General features: G+C 38.0%; 1 protein-coding gene across 1 annotated transcript in view; it reads right to left on the reverse strand.

Annotated features, from left to right (window-relative positions):
* Nucleotides 1-280: 280 nt before the first annotated feature.
* Nucleotides 281-15,415, reverse strand: part of ADGRD1 (adhesion G protein-coupled receptor D1) — a 168,117-nt gene continuing 152,982 nt past the window's right edge. The window contains exons 23-26 of the mRNA XM_053471744.1: nt 6,259-6,385; nt 5,817-5,858; nt 2,951-3,043; nt 281-948 (exon numbers count right to left, since the gene is read on the reverse strand). Of these exons, the coding sequence (XP_053327719.1) occupies nt 853-948; nt 2,951-3,043; nt 5,817-5,858; nt 6,259-6,385 (358 nt within the window). The 3' untranslated portion in view covers nt 281-852. The remainder of the gene's footprint in view (nt 949-2,950; nt 3,044-5,816; nt 5,859-6,258; nt 6,386-15,415) is intronic.

Consider the following 15,415-nt stretch of genomic DNA (forward strand, 5'->3'; position numbering starts at 1 on the left):
GCCTTAAATGATGATAGTGAACATTTTAGTTCAAAGAGGTGGATTCTTTGTTCACAGAAACCATAGAAATTTAAACTGTCACTTCCATTTGAATGGTTTGTTAGTTTTTTATGGATATAACAACCAATGAAAACCATAATCAAAGTCAATATAAGACGAAAAATGGCCATTTCTTTATCTCACAAAAAACATAATTTATTTCTCAACTATGTATCGTGTAGAAAGGTTTAGTTAAACAGCAGTTTTGTGTTTGATTAGTTCTCGGGAAAAATAACTCAAAGACAGAAAATGGTGCCAGTTTATTCACAGTCCTTGTACACGAAAAATATTTTCGCAGCGGGATCCTTCATTGCTTTACCTTTCTGCTAGAGAAGGTTTCATATCTAGAAGGAGTATAAACGGATGAATAGGATATTTAGCAGAGCACAGATGAAAATAAGAATGTTTTTTTTTCCATTAGAAAGTTTATCCAAAGCCTGTTGTGTGTGGAGGATTTGTCAAGGAAAGCCAAGAGCTGTCTTTTCATAAAAGTCCCAGAAGTTAAGGTAAATAATCCTACAGTGATTGGTTCTTTGAGAAAGAATACTGCATAACACAAAATAGTTTTTTTTTTCTCTAGGTGTCTTGTAGATTTGCAGAAAAAAATAATCTCCAAGGCTCCTTGGCACTTACTTCTCATATTTAACAATGCTGGGAGCTGAATCTTTATAATCATGTATTTTGTAGACAAAAAAGGTGATTTAGTGTAGGAATACAAAATCATTCCTGTGTGTGAACAACATAGTAAGGTCTCGATAGAAGAAGACAGACCGTCATACATAAAGGCCTCCAGAGAGTCAAATCCTTTCATGATCAGACTGCAGATAAGTCAATTCGATTGGCTGAATTACTACTTTTGTCCCATGTATTCATCTTGGTTGGAGTAGTATTGGCACGGTTCCCATTCATCTGAAAGGCATGAACAGTAATCCTTGTCACACAGATTAGGGGATGCTTTCAGGAACAGTTGTGTATATAACATCAAATGTTTTAAAAGAAAACTAAATGCAATTTTTATTTGTATTTTTCAGTAGGCTGTGTAATGATCAAATGACCAAGGGAAGCCTCATGAGGAATGCATCATAAGATTTGCTTCCCAGCCTGCTAAAAAACAACACACATTTTTTTAAACTGTACACTATGATTTGTTATTGCTTATTAGATGGTAGATTCTCGTATATAATTCATCATTGTATCATATCCACGGATATAGAATTTTCTATTTATGCGTAAGGTTGGAAAAGCAGGGCCATTTCTTCCTCTCTGCTTTAATACATGTCCATTTAACTTTTCATTGTGTCCAATTGGCAAATGCATGGAGGGATTCTGTAGGATCCGCTGTATACATTTGCCCTTTGCCTCTCTCCTAGGTATTTCCCATCCAGGAGATGTGTTCAGCTAAACACATCTCAATGCAGATTGATATAATTTCTGCCTAAATATTCCGCCTATATGTTTCGTCTATTCAGAACCATGTTGGCATTTGCAAAAAGTCCTCCTATTGATTTCAATAAGACAACTTCCCTGTCACTGATTGGCTACTAAAAGCAGGCAATCAGTGGCAAGAATTGTTGCACCACGGAGGAGACATGTAACTGCAGCTCCAGATCTGCAGCTTCTACTACAGATAAGTCTTTACTTATTTTCATTTTAAAGGGTACATATTTAAATACTCACAGAATACTTTAATAAGCATTCATTAGTCTGGCTGTCAATTTATTGTAAATTTTCGATCTCCCCTATTGTATATGGGGGGATTCTGCAGAATCCCCTAGGCATTTACAAAACAGACAACATGCAGTCATTATAGGCATTAAAGTGTATATGACAACTGGAGTGTCCCTTTAATCCTGTCACTAAGGGAGAATGCACTAAGAGTGTCCCACCTCTTGAGTACATGTACAGTCAGGTGTTTAAATACATGATTTAAACTAATGATTATCAACACCATATTTATTAACCAGATTGTTTCCATCCATCATATTATACTGTAACAACAGTGGTGGAACTACCGGGGTCACAGGGGTCGCGACTGCGACTGGGCCCTGGCGTTCTGCCAGTCGGGGGGCCCAGGGGGTGCCGAGCAGTTGCTGAAAACGACCGCTCGGCACCTCTTGGGCCCCCTGACTGACAGAACTCCAGGACTCCTCTGCTCCCCGCCGCTGCTGCCGGCCTCAGCGCTGCCCAGACTGCAGTGTTGGGAGCGTGAGGCGTCATATGCCGGCGCTCATCAGTGAAGCTGTGCGCAGCGAGACAGAGGCCTCGCGCCCCCACCACAGGTAAGTGACCTACAAATGGGGGTAGGGAGGGAGTGGATAGATCGTGTGAAGGGGGTGGAGTGGATAGATCGTGAGAAGGGGGGGTATGGGGGAGAGGATAGATCGTGAGAAGGGGGTAGGGAGGGAGAGGATAGATCGTGAGAAGGGGGTAGGGAGGGAGAGGGTAGATCGTGAGAAGGGGGTAGGGAGGGAGAGGGTAGATCGTGAGAAGGGGAGTAGGGAGGGAGAGGGTAGATCGTGAGAAGGGGGGTAAGGAGGGAGAGGGTAGATCGTGAGAAGGGGGTAGGGAGGGTAGATCGTGAGAAGGGGGGTTAGTGAGGGAGAGAGTAGATAATGAGAAGGGGGGTAGGGAGGGAGAGGGTAGATAGTGAGAAGGGGGTAGGGAGAGGGTAGATGGGTTGGGGGTGGGTGGGGGTTGCCCTTAACAGATTCTCGCACCGGGGCCCTGAGGTTTCTAGTTACGCCCCTGTGTAACAATCAGACAATGTTTAGGGTTGAAAACAACTCTTGCAACATGGATATTCTTTGCACATCTTATGTGTGTTCAATGTTATGGATGTAGGAGTTTTGAATCAAACAGACCCACTTCAACAACAATACAGTGCTTCCCCAGTCCATATAATCATACTTACTATGTCGGAGTTAAAAGGTTTCACGTTGATGTTGCGAATGGAGCTGCTTGTGAGGGACCAGACCTTAGTTTTGTGTTTGAATGCAGCTCTTACCTTTCCAAAGAGACAACACAATACAGTACATGAAATACAACATTGTTTCATTTTTGTGAAAATTAGTCTATTGAGCATTTGGTAATGTAGCTGATGCAGTATAGTTTTTAGTGTAGGGAATGTTTCCCTCCTAAAAAAAACTATACAAACTAAGGGAATGCACAACCTAAAAAAGCATAAAAGACAGACACATTCAGATTTCCAGGTAGCTGATAGATTAATAATGACCAATTAGTACACAAAACAAGGCAAGGATTCAGCGTATACCCTGGGAATACCATTCCAAAACGGCTATCTAAGGCATAAATCTTGGGGATTATGTCACACTGTACAGGCATATATTCTTTTGCCCGCCATTTATGTCAAACTAACCCAAGTTTGGCAAGTCCTATTTAATTTTGTATGGCTATATTGCTCATCAAGGAGCTTAATCAGTGGGACTGCACTGAATTTTACAAAAGGAGGACTGTCTTCTGCTGCTGTACCAGAATATCTTAATATGTGTAAAATGCTACTCACAATTTTATATATTGTCAAATTCAATGTTATTGTTGACTTTCACTTTTCTTTCTCTATTGTAATAGCACTATGGAATCTGCTGGTGCTCGATACATAAAATGTAATGTGATATAACCATAAGACTTGCAAAGCAACGTGTATATTCACTAATAATAAAGCTGTTTGTGAGGAGATACATTCAATAGTACATTTTGCAAGTTCCTCTCAATGCTGTGAGTGTTGACTGCCAACTTGCATGTCCTTGACTTCAAATCACACAATTTACACTTGGGTGGAAAAAAATCAATAATTAAAGCAATGTTTAATTGAGGTGCCTGTAATCAAGCTAGCATATGCAACATTGTGGCATGGAATAGACTCCTTAGTCATGTTGATTTCCACTGCAAGCTAATAGAGACTATTTAATTAAACGGAAATGCGGTGAGTAGGTAGCGTTTTTTATCTATATAAATGATCACTTAATACCTACAAAAAGAAACATTTTTTTCTAGTAAAATTCTACAGAAAACAACGGTTAATCCCATTTTCATAGGGTAATTCTATGTCGAGTCTACAAAGAGTGAGTTATAGCGCTAAAGATGACACTGCTGGGACATGAAATATGTTCATATGACCGTTTCAACTATATCCTCTCTTGACAACAACATCTGTTAAAATATTTCTGAAAGGATGAAAATCTGACATCTGCTTTAATCCAGCACAGAACATTATTCTATTTTTATACATTATCTGAAATTATAACAAATTGAGTATTTACGTAAATACCGCAGATTTGACATGAAAAAAGAAATGCATGGCAAGGGAGTGTGAAAAATACATGCAAAATATGTGATATTTCAACAGTCTCAGCTGACACTTACAAATGTTAATGATATGCAAACATTCGCGAAGGCAGCTAGCGGTTACTGCTGAGTTTTTTAACCTACTTGGCCAGTCTCTGTATAATAATGACTGAGGTGTGAAAATACTCTGGAATCACAAAGCAGCATATAAATCTCCCTGCTATTTATGACAAAAGAGTTCTGTGAGTAATGAGGATTTTATAAATTAATGTGACATCGATATTATTAAATCCTTTGACTCTTTAAGCAGCTCTCCACTGAGACATGTCAAGAGCATATTACATTCCATAAGTTAAGGTGGCGGACCCAATTAGAACTCAGCTGACGATATAATACCTTGTCTTTACATTGATTTCTTGTATAATTTAAGACAGGTTTAATACAACATGAATACTGACTTTGCAAGGTACTGGCTGGGCAGTCAGTTGCTTATGCCTATTACAAGCAACATGAGTTGTCTGTACATTGTTTGCCCTTATTACCTCTTGAAGGTAGTTTCATGTACAAGATATTCTGTCCCTGTCACTTATACATATCCTACCACATCTTGTCACTGCATAATTCCTTGCTCTGTGCAGATGTTTCCATTGTATACTTTGTCAAATTATCATAGTAGGCAGTTTTCAGAGTTGGTGGGCATGACAGTTCATGTTGGCATACAGCATCTGGGGGACACTGGTGCAAACATTGAATATTTTCTTGTATTGCTTGGTTATAACCATTATATGAGGTTATCTGAGATATCTGTACTAACCTCAGGTAGAGGTAGGTTTTAACATTTATGCCCCCATGCCCTCCCTGTATCAGGTTAGCTGCCAGGCATTGGGCACCAGTCCTATTTGCATGAGATGGCAGCTACCTCCGTACTAGTGCAGGTTCATTGCACATTATGTGACCCTGCTGAACATCGACCATCCAGAGGGCCGACCTTGCTTAAAGCAAATGTACCCATGCCTTCTGGAGCAGCCCACTTCTTTATATTATTCATTTGTATGTACTATTCATACTTTTCCCAAAGAAAATTAGTGGTTTCAATTCAAACTGACTTTTATGTGTTGTAAAGTGAAACTTAAATGAATGATAACCTGAAAGGACCTCAATATGAATTATGCCCAATTGTTCTATGATGAGAACAAGTGGAGCTTTAACAGATGGGAAGCTATTATTATTTTTGTTTTACAATAGATGCATAATCAAGTCACTTTAAAGCTATCTATTGTAGAAAGAGGTAGCTTCCGAGAGAAAAACAAAGGAAACAAATCTACATGGTAAAGGTGAAAGAATGATCAAGAACAGAAGGTAAAAATCTATTTTAACTCTATAGTTATTGCAAAATAATTAGAAATATGTCATAAATGTACTTTACTGGTAAAATGGTAATGGACTTTTCAAAATTGCATATTGGTGCTTACCTCGGAGTTTAGTAGGCAGTGGAATAGGAAGATAAAAAATCCCTACAAAGGAAATATATATATATGTTATATATATTACAGTAATATTACAAGGTTTCAAAGAATGTTATACTACTTTGGGTTGTATATATTAAGGACAATTCTGCCGATGTGGAACACATGGGCCAGTCTACAGGAACATTCATATAGAAAGGGTCTATAATAAGGGCAAAGATCATATTGAAACATTAAAAGAATACAATGACCTGTATAACTGTTATGAGAAGATGCATAATGGTTTAATTGAACATTGCATTAATGCAGCCTTTTATTAAAAGTAAGACATTGAATTTACAGGATTGTGTCTAGCTATTGTGCAAATGTATAATATATGATATAAAATATATACACTGCATTTTCAGACAATTTTACATACACCTTCAGTTTTTGACCATACGCTTACCTGCAGAGAGTTGAATATAGCAAACATATATTGAAAGACAATTGACTGATTATTAACAGCAAGGACTCCAAAGATCCAGGAGCTTCCAAGGATTGGCAGAAGCACAGCCACTGCTTTTGCTGTTAACCTAAAAAAGTATAAGAGAAAAATGTTATGAGCCTGTTTTGCAACATTATCATATACTGTATAATACATTTTAGCAGGTACTATAAATTCCCATGGACCTATGGGTTCAGACAAAACATGGAAAATGTACTGAACTGTACAGTACAGCATACAACCTGAGTATTTATTATAGTTAAATCCAGACAAGCAGACGCTGTGTACGTGGCCAAAACAAAAGGGCACTGGTATGAAGGCAACAGTAAAGCATGTCTGGACATTACCATGAAGATGACAGTCGCACCAAATCAAAAGTGTTGTGCAGTTTAAAACATGCCACTGGCTGTGTCTTCTTCAATGACTGTGTTCATTCACAGATGACATTTATGACCAGAAGACACAATCGAGGTAGGCCTCACTATATCACCTTGGATGCAGCGTTTGAAAGAGCAGAACAGAGTTTGAAATGAGCTGCTTCTGCGGAATTGTATTTCAAATTCAATTTAGGGGAAGATTTGTTTAGCATCTGCTGAATATATACATACGACCTTCTCAAAGTGATGTAAAGCATATAAAAATATTTTCAGTTCTCGTAAATGTTCATTCTTCTTACTGAGAATGTAAATAAAACGTATTGTGGAATATGAGAAGCATTTTTTTGCAGAACTCATAGCTGTAGCACATTTAACCTTTTTCAATACAAGAGCAGTTGCCAACACATTATACAGCAGCATTCAGATGTCCACCCAATACAAGTCTTCCATGGGAAGGGCATTTATTTCTGGAAGAGAAGATGTTTTATATTTTTTATATTTGGAAATATATACAGTGCAGGTTGGATGAGTTACTCACACCAGCACCCTCTAGCATGCTGCTATATTTCTGCCAGACAGAGGTAGCATATTCACATATGAGAAAAACGGCCTAAGGTATTTATTAAGACATTCGCTTTTTTTCCTTACATGAGCTTCCATTATTCACTTTATGATTGAGGCAAAGGGAAAGTAAATAAAAGAAGAAAAGAAACATCACGGCATTACTAGTGCTACTAAAGGAAAAGGTTTATAATGCCATAAAGAATGCAGCTGGCTAAGTCAATACTTCCTATTTTTTTTCCAATCTCTGACTTTCTTCAGACAATCTGTCACTCCAATGAAGCTAAAAAAGATTGATTGTTCTAGAAGAAATTAGCCTAGGCTGCTACTGCTGTAGCAAATTGTATTGTTTTTCAAAACAGCCCATTGGTGATTATGTGATTATATGTATGGGCAACCCATAGGGCATAACTTCAATATACAGTACATGACTTTAAGATATATTTCCTATATTCTTTATTTTGTCATTTTATAGATTTCAGGCCAGACTTGCTAAATACTCAACTCTTACACTGTCAGGTTGTCATACTCAGGGGTAAGCTTCTAGGGGATTTGTGAGGAACATGTGAATAAAGCCTGAGCCTTAGAACTCTCCAGATCTCCCCAGATGTAAGGCAACTGATCTTGGATAAATCATTTCAAGGGGCTTTTGGAAATATGTGGTAGGCTGCATAAATTACAGTACCCAAATGGTGGGGGAAACCTCTGAGCCAGAATACCTAGGTTCTGTCCAGGTATGTAAATGTCCCATAGCTATCAGGGACTTGTGAAGGACACTTTGCAGGGCCCATTGTACTACCTGGTATTATTTTGTTTCCAATAAAAATCATCATAGTTTAGACAAAGTCTGTCCTGTTACAGATTTGAGGACTAATCTGCGTCGTTTTAGGTGATTATGCTTTGAGCCAACAGCTGTTCTTGGTTTATAGATATACTTCCCCATGATAATATGGCTGCCCACAGGAATGATCCTATTAATACAATCCTGTTGTATAAACTGTGTTTGTGCACCCTGATGTTTGAACAATGTTTTGTGTGGAACCTCAAGAAGATAATTACATTTTTCCCCCAGCACATATAAATCCATTTTTACAACTATTCATTCACTGCACTTTTTCCTAAATCCTGTAAGTCACTTGCTAACTCTGCTAAGTACCTGGAGATTACACTTTTGTCCTGTGGCCAGAGATAATGATACATTTCCAGTATCCTGACTTGTCTCATTCTTGGCTCTTGACTGTTAATGGACAGAGAGAAAGATGGCTGAGTCAGGCTGTGCCAGGACACAAATAAGTCTGTCTTACTGTTTCTTTCCAAATGTCACAGTGTTACTGTATAGAGTCTCTAAATCTTACCGTTATCACAATGCAGTTAGCTATCCTCCCCCACAATGCAGTCTGATTATTTGGGACCACAAGTCACATTTCATGAGATGATTCAAAATATATGGAACTAACAAGAAAATCAGCAATGCATGAAATAATTGTTACACAATCTTTGCCATGTAAACCTACAGTACCCCTAAAATGTTCCCCATCAGGTCTTTTTTTTAATAATCACATACAAAGTGATGCCCATTTGTTTCTAAGGAAATATGCAGTGTCTACACATCTATTCATTACTTGTGCATACCTCAATATGCCTATCTTCCTACTTGATGTAGTGATAACCCAATTTTTTGGTATGTAAACAAGGATTTACAGGGGATAACAAAGGGTGCTTAGTTGCAACACGGATTGGTAAAAGACACCTGCATCCCTGGGCAACAGTTGTATGTTTAATGTATTTTCTGGGTGCCAGTAACTCATCCATTCTGACAACACAGGATTCACCCGTGTTATGTGTAAAGTTCTTGCACAAACTATTTATAAATCATCCCAAATAATGGATTTGTGCAACACTTTATGCAAAGCCTCTCATTTAATCTTGTATTCTAACAAAATAAAACAAAAAAAGTTGAGTGATCCATGCAGTGGTGATTGCAGTAATTCTAATACTACCTTCAGCCAATTCCTCTGTATGCCAATCAACCATTTAATTGGGTTTCATCGTGTACACCCCTCTTAAATAACAGACCTGGCCTGGTGTAGGAGGCATTACAAGGTGAAGTGCTGTGCCATTTGCTGCCTTTTCGTTTTAACTTTGGATTGCAGGACTCTATGAAAATTGTTGTTTTTGTACTCCATTGGGTGATTTTCAGAATAATCTAATACATTTGTAATTGGAAGCATGATGCACATTTCTACTCTGTAAACACATTCAAGGTCAGATCTATGAGAAGAAGGGCTGTGCTAAGCCAGCAAGTATGTTGCTAGTCCACAGAAGCTTCCCGCACACCAGGAACTGTGGATTTTTCTACCACAGAAAATCCATACCTGGAAACAGGAAAATCGGTCTAATTTCTCAGCACCCACATGATTATTCCACTCTATTCAATTATAACCCCATAAATTGTTCAGGCATACAAGGAGGGGACTTAGGGCCAGGAAATTGTTTAAATAATCAGGCTCTGTCCCATGCTGCCACAGAGGTCATCTTCTAATCTCCAAAACAATTTCACTGGTTTCAAACAAAGTTAAAGGTAATTTCGTTAGGTAAATTGGTTATATTAAAACGGCAGTTTAATTTAAAATAAATGTAGTCACTTGGCCCATCTATGCTTATATGTTTATCCAAAATCCCGGCTTGTTGATCTCCATTGAGCCCTGATTTTGCTATCCAATATACTTAATGTACAGGCGGCAGGAAGCTTTATGTATTATTCTGCACATTTTATGTACGAAATTGGGAGAAAATGAACACATTTGAAACTTTGCAGTATAGGAGGACAATGGGACTACTGTGCGATGCATATTTATGTAGCAAAGACATCCAATTATACACCTTTTGTGGCCTTTGTGTTTTATAATAACACAAGCCAAATAAACAGAAAAAGGCATGTTGCATAGTGAAGTGATTACGTTGACCTCTTTGCTCTAGTCCTTTTCCTTCTATATAGGATTTTGGGTCATGGAAATAAATAGGAACATATGACATTATATAATTATTAAGCGGTATTATAATTATAATCCCATTTTTCACACCATATATTATTGTAGTATGTGATATAATTTCAAGTAAATAATGTCACATAATCCATCTGAGAGAAGTGTGAAAGGACAGATGAGAGTGAGAGAATGGATCAGAAAATTAATAAAGATCTCTTTGACATTCATATATGAAGTGTTAGACCAAATGAGAAACAGGTACAGTTGGGAGGATATGCTGCTTTGTATAAAATATTTTATTCACTCCATCATGCTCTACTTTTCCGATTCTTGTTCTGTCTTTGTTCTTACATTCAGGTGCACACTGTAATCATAGAATTAGGGGCTACTCCAGTAAAATAGTACTTTAAAACATATTTTACTGTAGTCAATCCTATCCAGCAGGGCTTATTTTCTAAAACAAAGAATATTATAACACTCGGTGTGGGTAGGCCTTCCTTACCCAATGATATGTCACACACCATCTGATGTATGCTTGTAAAGACAATCACTAAAGAAGCTGGATTATCAGACCCTCCAGTACAACTGTATTAACCATACAGAAATGTGTAATAAAAAAATGAATGGGCTGGATAAAGGTCTAGCCCTATATTATCCCTCATGTTATCGATGGTCTTGTGTTAAATTGCAAGTGATAACTGCAGGTGGCCCACATTCTTAGAACAGTGCTTCTTACCAGTCCCTTTAGAATTGTATTTGTGCTCTCATGTCAGCACACCCCTGTGTTTAGTGTCTCTTTGTTTACTTTCCATACATTGACTCTGCTTCTCAAAGACTATGTTTTCCTAAAAGCCACCACCACTTTGCAGCCATTGTATAAACTATAACTAAATACAACAGTGCAACGCAAACCCTGTCATTACATCTTTTAAAGTACTATCATCTTAGCAACTCCAACCTAAGGCCATATCTCTTGCAGGTTAAAGATTTTATAGGATAACTCAACCGAGGCCAACAAGGCTCTCACATATTTTGAGAATGCTGTACTTCAACTGTGTTTTTTCATGTTACATCTTACCCTGCGTATTCATCTAATTCATTTTTTATTAACGTTTGGGCAATTAGAGCACATCTACAAGTGACAGAAATACAATGCTCTGAAGGACGGGATAGAAAATATCATCATTATGTTGACTGTAGAATTTCCATAGCAACAGCAGCACAGCACAGTGCCCACGCATACTGAGGTCATCATCTCAACCCTTTGTGTGCTGCAACAAACAGAAAACTGTTAACAATGTATGGTTCATTTTATCATTCACAATAATAGCACCCTAAGGGTTTAACGAACAGGTGTAGTGGTTATCCCCTGAGGGGTTACTTATGCTTTAGTGACGAACCGGAAGGAATCCAGATAATACCTAATGCTCCCAAATGAATGGCTGGTGTGCTTACATGGGGCAGCAACCCAAAAGCTCAGAAAACATACAAATTCCATTTTTTATTGATTTTTAAACAAATGGACTAGGAAGAAACATTACATAAAACATGCTGGATGCAGGGTGACCACATCGGTCATGTTTTCCAGGACACATAAAAGTCTTACATATTGCTAAGCAGCCCAGTTAAATGATGCCCTGCAGTATATGTGATGTAGAGACTTATGGAACGGAACCAGTCAGTTATTCATCTGTCATATAGGAGGGCAGCCTTTTATGTGGGCTGGTCAGCAATATCTGTTCTGGAAAACAGATGTTTAGTGATCCGTCTGATGTGGTCACCCTAGCTGGAAGCCTTTTATTGTACAAGGGACGTTCGAAAAGTTTCCGTACTTTTTTTAACTCTATTTATTTCAAAACAAATTACATTAAAAACAAATGACATCACTTTTCTACATAGTCACCTTCCTTTGCGATGCAATTTTCCCAACGTCGTACCAACTTTTTCCTAGAAGACAGTCAACATCAACTTTCCTGCAGACGGTTTTGTCTTGAATTTCTTTGCTACAGGAGATGATGGATGCTTCCTCTGCATACTCTGCTTGCGCTTATGATCTTCCGTCAGCTGCTTAAGGGCCCACCTGGCGCACAATTTACTTAACTTAAGTCTGCCGTGAAGCAGCACATAGGCAGATCCAACACTCACATTCAGCTTTCCTGCAACCTCTTCAACTGTTATTTTTCTGTTTTCGCAAATCAGTTCCAGGGTTCTTTCATCATTCCTTCATCATGGCTGTAGCTAGACGTCCGGAGTGCTCTGCATCCATCACACCAATACGGCCATTTTCAAATTTTTCAATCCACTCATAGACGACTCTCTGAGAGAGAACTTTATCCCCATCCTGAGCACATATGCAAAGATGAATTTGTGCTCTTTGCATACCTTCTGCCCACAAAAAGCATATGACAGAACACTGTTGCAGCCATCTTCACCCCAGGGTGAAAACTCTTATACTAAACTGCAAGGGCAGCCGGCTTGACAGACAGAACTATTCACACAACACGCTAAGACACAACCAATTACTACTCCTCCCGCCTTCACCGTTTCAAAAAAAAATATAAACTCGCAGAAACTTTTCGAACGTCCCTCATATAAACTCCTGCAACTTGATTAGTTATGTCAGACAGACACTGTGTCATAGACACCATGTTCTAATTTTTGCACGGCTACCCACAGCTTCACAGCTCTCCTTACCCTTATACAAAAGTATAAAAGGAGATGTCAGGGGTAGTGTGTCTAACAGAGATCACGGAGGTCAGTGCCCTTGCTGCTCTATTGTTCTGTTCCCTCATCAGTCTTCACATGGCTACAGACACACCACCAGTTTACCTGATAGAGGTGTTGGGGAGGCTAGAGTGTTGCAGGGTTCACTGATACACAGGGCTCAGTTACAGCTGCTCTCTCTATGACCCCCCTACAGTTGCACAGGTGAAAGCAGGAGAGGGATGATCCATTATTAATATTGACAAAATCAACTCCAGCTAAAACAATTTTAAAATAAAAATCACTTTTTACACATTTCAATCTCTTTCTACACAAGTAAACTGAAAAAAAGACATCCTTGTAGGCATAAAAATCATGGTTGAAGTCACAATAATTAATTTTTATATGCTTTTTTCTATATTTTTGGATATAAACTGTTGCAGTTAAGGTTTTCAAAAGTATATATTTTCCATATGCATATTTTAAAATAAATAAGTAATTAAAAAAGTAATATGCTTTTAATGGAATCATGACAAATCTTTATAGTGTCCTTCTAAAACTCCAGGATGCCAATGATATAATATCCACTCATTTCAAATTCCGCTGTAACATATAAAATGCATTTACATTATGGTCTGTAGCAGAACAAATAGCTTTCCTAATCATAACATATTCAAAGTATTAAGATGCAAGGAGGAAGCTGATAGACCTTAACATCTGCCAGAAAGATTGAAACTGTCTGTTGGACCACATCAGTGAAAGGGATTATAATGATGTCTCACAATGTACCTAAGTATATGAGAAATACCAGACCATCTATATCACTGCCCTGATGATTCACAGATTTAATAATAACCATTGATTTTGCCTTATTTGATCACATTATCCCTAGAGTTATCTGTGCTCTCATTACATGCAATAGAGGGACTAATATAGTTGGAGAAAAACTGATTCAATTTCGGACCAGTTGCAAGGTTATATAATATATAAGACAGCAATTTTTGTATGGAAAGATAGCAAAAGGTACAACTGGGATGATAAAATTGTGCTTTTACAAGGGTTAATCTATGGAACATAACATAAACATGTTAATTACATTTTCTGATTAGTAGCAGGAGCATAGCAGCCAAAAGTCTACTATTCATATTTATCTTTAAACACCAATCCATTTATCACAATGTCCTGTCTAATATAGATAACAATTTGTCATCTGCATTTCTGACTTGTAGCCAATTTTCCAAGTGTGGCAATTCTAAATAAACAGAACTTGAATTATTAAATTAATTATGTAATTATGTATTAGTATTTAGAATATTAATCATAAACTCAAGTAACCTCGAAAAACATTTTTAATCCAAAATATAAAAGGACAAGTTTATTGTTCAAGTTTCAGATTACTAAAACACATTAAGACACTTTTTTCACTGAGACTCCTTCATACTTTCTTACACAAGAGTGCTTTTGACACTGATCCATTATAAAAAAAACCCCACTTTGTTTATAAAAAAATCCCACTTCTACTCCTCTGAACACGTTTTGTTTTTGTGTTAGTTAAAGATGCCAAGTTAAAAGCCTGTTTTTAAGAAAAAACTACAATAATGTCTCTTTTTACAGCCTGTCCCTCCATTTCTCCAATCAGGGGAGAGGGTGTGCATGGATGCTTATACTGGGCAAAAGCGGACAAAGAAAGAAGACAGAAGGATGAAGTCAGAAAAAGAAGAAGCAAGAGAAAAAGCAAAGCTGCCTAAAAGGAAACTGGGACACAGAAGTGGTCAGCAGAAAAGGTGGGGAGACATAAAAGAGAGCATAAGAGAAAGTGAATAAGAGTGTGAGAGAGCATGTGAGAGTGAGTGACAAGCCCTTAGGCTTAGTCAGCTGTGTGCTAGTGCTGCAGATCTGAGATCTGAATAAAATACATTCTTTTCTGATAAAGACGTTGTCTTATAATGGAGCAAATATCATCTTGGAAACATTTTTTGTTTAATTTTTGGTTCAATTTTTTTCATGATGTATTAGTAACAGGGAAGTTCTAGCAGCTAAGATGGTATGCTTCTCTGAAGAAGTTTGTTTTGAGATGTTTCTCGAATGTTGGAGGGAGAGTAAAAGCTGAAGGTTCGGTGGAAGGAAATTCCAGAGATATGGGGCAACACAAGTGAAATCTTGTAGACGGGAAAAGGAAGAGGTGATAAGTGTGGAGGAGAGTCTTAGCCCATGGGAAGAACGTAAAGATCGAGTAGGGGAGTATTTGTTTATGAGCAAAGAAATGTACGGAGGAACAGTGTTATGGAGGGCCTATATGTTAGAACCAGGATTTTAAGTTTAATTGTTAAGGTAATAGGGAGCCAGTGGAGGATTTCAGAGGGGAAGCAGAAGAGGAGCGCCGTGCAAGGAAGAAAAGCCTAGCAACAGCATTTAGGACAGACTGTAGATGAGAGAGTCGAGACAGTGGAATCAGAAGAGTGTTGCAGTATCAAGACGGGAAATGATAAG

The sequence above is a fragment of the Spea bombifrons genome, chromosome 1 (assembly GCF_027358695.1).
Source record: "Spea bombifrons isolate aSpeBom1 chromosome 1, aSpeBom1.2.pri, whole genome shotgun sequence".
Lineage (NCBI taxonomy): Eukaryota > Metazoa > Chordata > Amphibia > Anura > Pelobatidae > Spea > Spea bombifrons.